Here is a 7,982-nt window from a genome sequence, read left to right as displayed (position 1 = left end):
GGCAGAAAGGTTTGAATGAGAAAGGATCCCTGACACCACTGAGCCACCTTACCTGATTTGGTCTACCTACCTGGGAGAAAATAAACTCTCTGGTTTAAACCACTCCCTACCCTGACTCTATTTGACCTTCCCCAGACCCCTTCCATTTTCCCATCCGCCTGCCTTGCGGCAGAATCTACTTACCTAGGAAGTTGAAAGCGATGGAGACACTGAGCTGGAGCAGCTGCTGAATGGAAGTCACAGCCTCTTCAAGGGAAAGCGTTTTTGATTTATCTTGTTCCTGGGGAAGAAATATAAAGACTCATCGTGGGACGGTTTACTGGGATTGCCACCTGCCCAGGTCAATGTTGTGAAGATCCGGGTGACCAAATCTGGACAATACCTGCTTTTCACTAGCGGGCTGAGGCTGGACTGGTTTTGCCTTGGAGGTGAAGCTACTGCTGGCATGCAGGAAGCTGCTATCACTCAGATCTGCAAGGGAAATGGCCGACACCCAGCCAGGGTGAAGAAGAAGGTGTCACTTCCCCTTTTCTCCCACTCTCCCAGTCCACTCAGCCCCTTCATCCAGCACCACTGCCAGGAACCACGATAATTCTGAACTGCCCCAGAAAGCATAGGGCCTCACAGGAACACCAAGTCCTAGCATATGCAGCAGCAAATGTCCATCTGCCCAACTCCCCACTACCCCCTGCCTTCTACTCATTCTAGGTGGGGACATACCTTCTTCAGAAAGATCCTGAAGACCAGCTACTCTCAAGGAGCTGTGTGAGGAGTGGCTCTTGGGTTGAGTGCACGGTTCTTCCTGGTTCAGCCTGGGTTCCCTGAGACCAGTGTGCCTGGGAGCTGGGCTGTCATGACTGGGGAAAATGTAGCTCCGCAGCACTGGAAAGAGCCAGCAAGAGTAGTCATGTCAGAAGGGGACCAGCACAGCCTGCTTGGGCTTCACTGAGTCCTCCCTGAAGTTTTAGGAAACAAAGGAAGAATTTGGAAACTCCCGTGACATTTCTCTCACCTCCTCCTCCATTTCCTTCACTGGCTTAGGGGTGGAGAGGGACCCACATTTATGCTGATCTTCTGCTGTAAGCATAAATCCTCCCTCTGCTTGATTTCTTCCAGCGGCAGGGAAGCAGCTACATTATTTACTCACTGTTATAGCCCCAGCACCTAATACTTTGTTTGACGATAATATTGATAATGATTATAATAATAAGAACAAGAACTTAAATACTTACTGAGCACTTATTATGTGCTTGACATGTATTAACTCACTTAGTCCTCCCAAGAAACCTATAAGGTGAAGTTTATTATTGCCCCATTTTACAGATGAAGAAGCTGAGGCACAGGGAAGTTAAAAGTGACTTGTCCAGGGACCCAGGACTAATATGCACCAGCTCTGGTGCTTGAAACCTGACAATCTGACTCCAGAGCCCTTAACCACTAGACTGCATTGCCTCTGTACCATGATACATAATAGCTACTCAATAAAGATTCATTTATTAACAAATGACTGAACAGAGAATGACCTAACTGGCTGAGGGGTAGGCAAGATCTAAAGTATCCTGGACCCCTGTGGGGCTCCCTTCATGGAAGGTGATGGGAGGGCATGGGAGGGCGTTGGAGGGTAGGTGTGGCCCACACCCTGCATGGATGGAACTTCCTCACATTCCCCTTCCTCTAACTTCAGATAGGAAAGGCAAGGAGCTGCTGATGGCTCTTTTCCTGAGGTGTGTCCAGAGATACTTCCTGACCCAGAGAAACTCCCAGCCCAGCCCTCCTATCCCCAGGACTGAGAACTCACAGGGGCTCGGACGCCACAAGGGAGATGACAGGAAACAGTCCAGGGGACTGCGCCAAGAGCCGCGCTTCGCTCGCCGAGGTCCTGCTGGCAGGGATGCCTGGAAGTGGATCTGCCTTGCCAGCTGCAGGGCCAGCACAGCCAGAGTGCCCTGGGAAAGACAGCACATCAGAAATACATCTCTTCACCAGTCAGCTCAAGGCTTAGCCATCAGCTCAAACATTACTTCGGGAAGCTTTTCCTGACTCCTAGATGGGGCAGTTTTCTCACTCCACACTCTCACAGCTCCCAGACATCCCCTCTGGAGCCCTGATCACACTGGTACTTGAGTAATCATCTCTACAATTATTCCACAAAGGTCGGTCTCTCGTGTTTGTCTTTTAGCACCACAAGGGCAGGAACCACATCTATTTTCCTCACCAATGTATCCCTGGCGCCTAGTACATTGCTAAGATATACACACTGAATAAATGCAGAATAAATAAAGTCTAAGTAGGCAAAAAGATAATGTGGTAAGTTGGGGCTTGGCCACAAATGCAGCAACAGGTCAGAGTTTCCCACCAAGCTCGCTCTCTCCAATTTGACACAACTCCTCCCTTCCTCGCTGACCAGGCCACACACTACACACACATTCACAAGTACAGGCTTGTTGAAGGTGTCTCTTCTCCAACAGGTCTACAGAAGACCTAACCTAGACCAGTGACTACTTGGTTTTCCCTGTCCCTGCATGCATTATGCAATGGAAATGACATCCAAATACTAATTTTGTTGCAACAGCCACTGAATACAATGGCAAATAAGATGGAAACAGTCTCTGCCTTCATGGAGTTTATAACCCAGGTAGGTACATCTTCATTGAGGGAGAAAAACAAAATCCGAGTACACAGAAAATAAACACAATAACTACAAATTATGCTAAATGCCAGGAAGGAAACAAATTAGGGTTTACACAGAGTATAAGAGGGAGGCCTGACAAGACAGGAAACTCTATCGGGGTGATGTGTGAGCTGAAGAGAAGGAAGAGAAAGTGCTTGCATTGTCAATAGTGGACATGTATCCATAGCACTGGGGACAGCTTGTGCTCAGGCCCTTCCACATGGGCAGTAGTGACAGCGCTGAGGGATGGCATAAGGACCCCTGGGATCCAGGCCCAGTTTCAAAAAGGACTCACTGTGGGATTACCACAGGGTTCTGATCTTTGACAAAAAGGGAAAATGCTCCCCTCTCCAGGGTTTGTTATACCTCTAGTCCACAGCTCCCCAGACAGAAGTGCCCCTGTTGAGAGACATTCCAGGCTCAGACCTGCTGATGACACCCATTAACAGATGAGACAATGGGCTCAGAGAGGTCAAGTCACTTGCCCAAAGTACACAGCATGAAAGTGATAGGGATGAGCTGTGACAGACATGAGGAATTTGTGTGCCAACTTTATCAGAAGACCTTATAAGCAGAACGTGAAAGACAAAGATTCTGCCCTATTAGACCTAGTGTTTGCTGCTGAACATCTCACTTAATAGATCGAATTCAATATTTATTGAGCAACTATATGGGCCAGTATCTGTACTAAGTGCTTTTATAAGCCATACTAGGTTCAGCAACCAAGCCGTAGAGCATGGTAGCCAAGCACATGAGCTCCAGAGCTTATCTGGTTCCTCTACTTAATAGCTGTGTGATCTTAAGCATGTTACCTAAAGTTTCAGAGCCTGTTTCCTCATCTATAAAATGGAGGTTATATCTTCCTCGTAAGATCTTTGTAAGGATTAAACAAGATAATGCATACATAACGCTTTACATGAATAAAGTTTTAACTATTTAGTATTATTTATTATAAACTCCACAAAGGCAAAAATCATTATCTACCTTGTTCTCTGCTATGTCCCTAGTGCCTAGTAAAAATGCCTGGCTCAGAAAGGGTGTTAAATATATGTTTGCTGACTAAAAGGAGGAATAAATACATGGAGGACAGGTAGATGGAGAATGGCACTACCTCTCCAAATATGCTCCAATGCCATGAGCTACTCAAATTTTGAATGCGGGCACAATGATGCCCTAGCTCTTGTTTCTAGGCTTCCGTGCAGAATCATTCTCCTCCACACTGAAAGTCAAAAACAAGGCTGAGGAAGCCTTACCCACGATATGGCATCCCACAAGGTATTCGGGGAGACACGGCCAGACATCCACTGAAAGGCATCCTTCCATCCATGGGATCTTGGGCCCCTGCTTGTGCCTGGACCATGGGGGCCTGACCTAGATGATGTAATAGAGACCATTAAGTTCTGTCCCAAGTAGGGGGAGAGGGAGGCCAAGAGAGGAGATGGGTGATAGAACGACAGGATCTCACCTGTCAAAGCTTGGCACTTGGACCAGCGGAGTAGAGGAGGCAGCCTGAGGCCCATCTAGGCTGGTGGTTTTGGGGGTCACTCCCCGGAAACCAGGTCCTAGCAGACGGGGAAGAGCTGTGCAGAACAAAAATTAGTCACCTTGATATGAACAGGACTGAAGCAATGGCAGCCCCACCAATATTCCCTCTGACCTTTGACAGAGTCCCACCCTAGAAACCCAAGAATCACTGACTGGCATCTGCCTCTGCAGAGGTGTTAAACAAGGATACACGTGGGAATCTTTTGCCTAGTAGGTTCTATGGCGCCACCTCAGAACCAAAAAACCAAGATACTTCAGGGTGGCACATCTCTCTTTTGAAAAAGCTCTCCGGGTGATTCTGATGCTCTCCTAGTGCTAACAACCACTGTTCTAAAATGCCCATTCGTACACAGACTCGATCAATGTTTGGAGCATTTTCTCTCTAAATCCCGTCTCTCTTCATTGGCCTCTACTCCTTTCTTTGGCTCGCCCACCATCTCATTATTTGGCCTCCCCCTTTCAATAATGCCACCCATCTCGTTGGCTCTAAGCGCTACCTCTTCCCACTAGCTCCACCCAAACCCCACGTTCCTGCCTTCTGGGTGTAGCCCGCCCCTTGAGGTCCCGCCTTTCCTCAGCTCTATCCCCGCCCACTACTGCTTTGGCTCGGTCCTCAAGCGCGCCCCCTCCTCCAGTACTGAGTCCGCTGCCTCAAGACGCGCGGCTCCGGCGCCCCCTTACCTCGGCCCAGGAGTCCCGGGAGGCGCCACATGTCGTCGCCAGTGCCATAGAGGCTCGCAGCCGAAAGAGCGAGGCCAAAGCATGAGACGACAGCTAGAACGGCCGCTGTGGCGCCCTCCGGGTGCCTGAACCCCAAGGAAGCTCTCAGGCAGCCAATTAGAAAGGAGCCCAGCCGGAAGGACGGGTCTCAGTGAAAGGAAGTGAGAGTGTAGGCGTGTTTGGGGCTAGCGGGAGAGAACTGCGGCAAGGGCATTGAGGATGTGGTCCCTGCGCCCCAGGGAGGAGGTGTGGTTTGCCGCCCGCAAGAGAATGGGGAGAGCGCGTAGAGGCGGGGGCGGGGCAGCAGGAGGTGGCCAAGCCGAACCTCCTGGGAAGCGGGGCTAGAGCGGCCTCCGTGGCGCAGGAGGATCTTGCAGACACCGTGGAGACTGGAAAGGGAAGCGGCCTTCCCCAGGCCCCGAGGCTGGGGGAGGTGGGAGTAATGAGGCCCACTGGGCAGAAGAAAAGAGCCTTAGGGTCCGACGAACGGTGCCGGTAGTCCGAGCTTCCCGTCCAAGGCCGGTGTCCGATTGGGTAGGCGATGGAACAGGCAGGGTTCTGATTCTGGGCCTCTAACTCTGGCTCGGCTTCGTCTCCTTATGTAACCTCTGGCCGACCCCTTCACTTGTCTGGGCCTCAATGTGCGTTATGATAGGGTCAGATGGAGTGACCTCGACTGATCCTAACTGGTTTGACAGAAACCACTTGAGTTTCTGTTTTCAAAATACCTAAGAGGAGACCCCTTCATACACACATCTGTTAATCAGAGCTCTCATCTTCAGACCCAGCTAATGTCATCGATGTGTTCTATAAAATAAAGGCGCTCAAATTCAATTGTAAGGTGGTTAGACTTCCTCTTTTCCCCCAGGTGCATGATTTATGGGTAGGTGGAAGTCTCCACCCAGAGTAAAAGAGTACCGGGGTACCTACTTGTAGACAGGCAATTAATAAAACTAGACAGTTGTATTAATTTGTTTAACTTTTGAGCCATATGTCAGCCACCATCCTAAAATCTGAGGGGACATAAAGAGCATTTGTAGCCTCCAAGAACACATGACCCAGTGTTTTGTGGCCTCTAGATTTCCACAAATGGTTTGAATCCCAGCTTTCGTACCTTCTAGCTATGTGTTCTTGGGCAGTTTACTTAACCATTTTAAGCCTCAGGTTCTTAATCTATAAAATAGAAAAAATAATACTTCAGGCTTAAATAAAGCAGTATATTTAAAATTTTTAGCATAGTTTCTGGCACATAGTAAGAGCCTAGTAAATGTAAGTTGCTATTAATTGTAATGTTAGAAGAGATGAGTAGACAAAAGAAATAGGTATGTTCCAATAGAAGTATGAGCACTGGGTTATGGAATACCATGGAAGGATTCAGAAAAGTAATTGCATTTGAGCTGGACCCTTAAATGAGTAAGAGTTTGCCAGGTGGAGAAGGGAGAAAGGCATTGCAAGCAGAAGAAACGATAAATACAGGCCCAGAAGTGTGAATATTGGAGAACTATTCGGAAATATCTTTGCTTTGGGATTTGAGACACCCACCTTTGACATTCCTTGTATTGCTACCTCAAAATAACAAGCATGCTGGTTCAACACTGTTTCCAGGACTTATGCACCCTTCCTCCTTTCAGCCTGTCTAGTTCATTTCATTCCTCGAGGCTCAGCCACATCCAGTGCTTCAGTGATGACTCCTCAACTGTTGGAGCCCTCACTACTCTCCGCTTTTCCCAATTTTTGTAGCACTTAATTTCTTACCACACAATTTAGCAGTAATTATATGTTGTCCCGTTATTTAATTATCTTATTTGTGTTAGTCTAGTCTCTCCAGTGCTCTCCCTCAGGGCAGGGATGGCATTTTCCCATTTTGCATCCCACATCAGACTTGACATAAACTGTCTGTCCACAGAAGATGTTCAAACAATGCCTGTTAACTTGACACCTTGTGCTGCTATGATTTTAGACAAAGAGCACCAGACCCTAATCATGGGATTTATTGATTCAAATGGAAATGTATTCATTCCACATGCAAACATTGAGGGCCCTCTGTGTTTGAAGTTACTTGAAAATTTTCGAAGAAGATAATGTGTTTTCATATGTAAAATAGCCTAATGACATCTGTCCCTAAATGCCTGAGAACACTAACAGACCACATGTGCGAGGGTAGATGGCGAGGGTAGCTGGAGTCCTCACTGACACACCAGATCACCTACTGAGTGCACCCCAGAGGAGCACCATTGGGGATGGCAACTTCGTTCTCTTGCTTTTAGTTTTGCTTGAACTTCCAGGACTAAACCATCAACCGTTCTCTTCTCCTGCTCCCAAGATTGCTCTGTTTTTGGCTTGTGGCCCAAAGTCAATTTGACTTAATTTCTTTTCAAAGGTAAGTGAACCTACTGCCCAGGTGTCCACTTAATCACCTTTGGTTGATGCCACCGTGTACTCACCACAGCAAGGGGTCTAGACATTTGTTGTTGCCTTCACTTTCCTAGACTTTCTTAATTTGCATTAATCTGATACGTTAAGAGAGCCTAGTCTGTGCTGGAGAATGTTCTGAGTAAATAACAATTTTTTAAAATGGGTATGGTCCCTGCCCTCACAGAGAAAATAGTCTATCAGGACAAACAAACTCAGTAGACAGTTAAAACACATAATGATGTTTTAGTTACTTATTGCAGCATAACGAACTCCAAAATTTAGTGGCTTTAAACAATCATTGAATTGACTGGGCTCAGCTGGGCAATTCTGCTGGTTTCACTTGGGGTCTCTCATGAGATTCCCATCAGATGGCAGCTGAGGCTAGAGTCATATGAGGGCTCAACTAGGACACTGAAAAGGCTGCGCGTCTTTGCTTCTTCATGTAGTCTGTGCTCCACATGGCCTCTCCAGCTGAGTAGCTGAACTCCCTAAACGGTGGCTCAGAGCTTCAAAAAGTACAAAAGTAGAAGCCGCTAGGCTTCTTAAGGCTTAGGCCTGGAACCCGCAGAGTTTCACTTGTGCACTCTGTTGGTTAAAGCAATTCACAAGATCAACCCAGAATCAGTGTGGG

At 47.6% G+C, this 7,982-nt stretch overlaps 1 protein-coding gene across 3 annotated transcripts in view; it reads right to left on the bottom strand.

Annotated features, from left to right (window-relative positions):
- KIAA0141 (KIAA0141 ortholog) overlaps positions 1–5,065 on the bottom strand; it is a 14,169-nt gene extending 9,104 nt beyond the window's left edge. The window contains exons 1-7 of one of the 3 annotated variants that reach the window (XM_011367433.2): positions 4,898–5,065; positions 4,137–4,251; positions 3,925–4,042; positions 1,799–1,946; positions 721–882; positions 383–486; positions 184–280 (exon numbers count right to left, since the gene is read on the bottom strand). In XM_011367433.2, the coding sequence (XP_011365735.1) occupies positions 184–280; positions 383–486; positions 721–882; positions 1,799–1,946; positions 3,925–4,042; positions 4,137–4,251; positions 4,898–4,928 (775 nt within the window). In that variant the 5' untranslated portion in view covers positions 4,929–5,065. The remainder of the gene's footprint in view (positions 1–183; positions 281–382; positions 487–720; positions 883–1,798; positions 1,947–3,924; positions 4,043–4,136; positions 4,252–4,897) is intronic. The other 2 variants (XM_011367432.2, XM_011367435.2) reach the window with 2 other exon arrangements.
- Positions 5,066–7,982: the final 2,917 nt, after the last annotated feature.

Source organism: Pteropus vampyrus, unplaced genomic scaffold (assembly GCF_000151845.1).
Source record: "Pteropus vampyrus isolate Shadow unplaced genomic scaffold, Pvam_2.0 Scaffold134, whole genome shotgun sequence".
Lineage (NCBI taxonomy): Eukaryota > Metazoa > Chordata > Mammalia > Chiroptera > Pteropodidae > Pteropus > Pteropus vampyrus.
The sequence above is the reverse complement of the archived record's forward strand: the minus strand, read 5'-3'. Positions and strand labels throughout refer to the sequence as shown.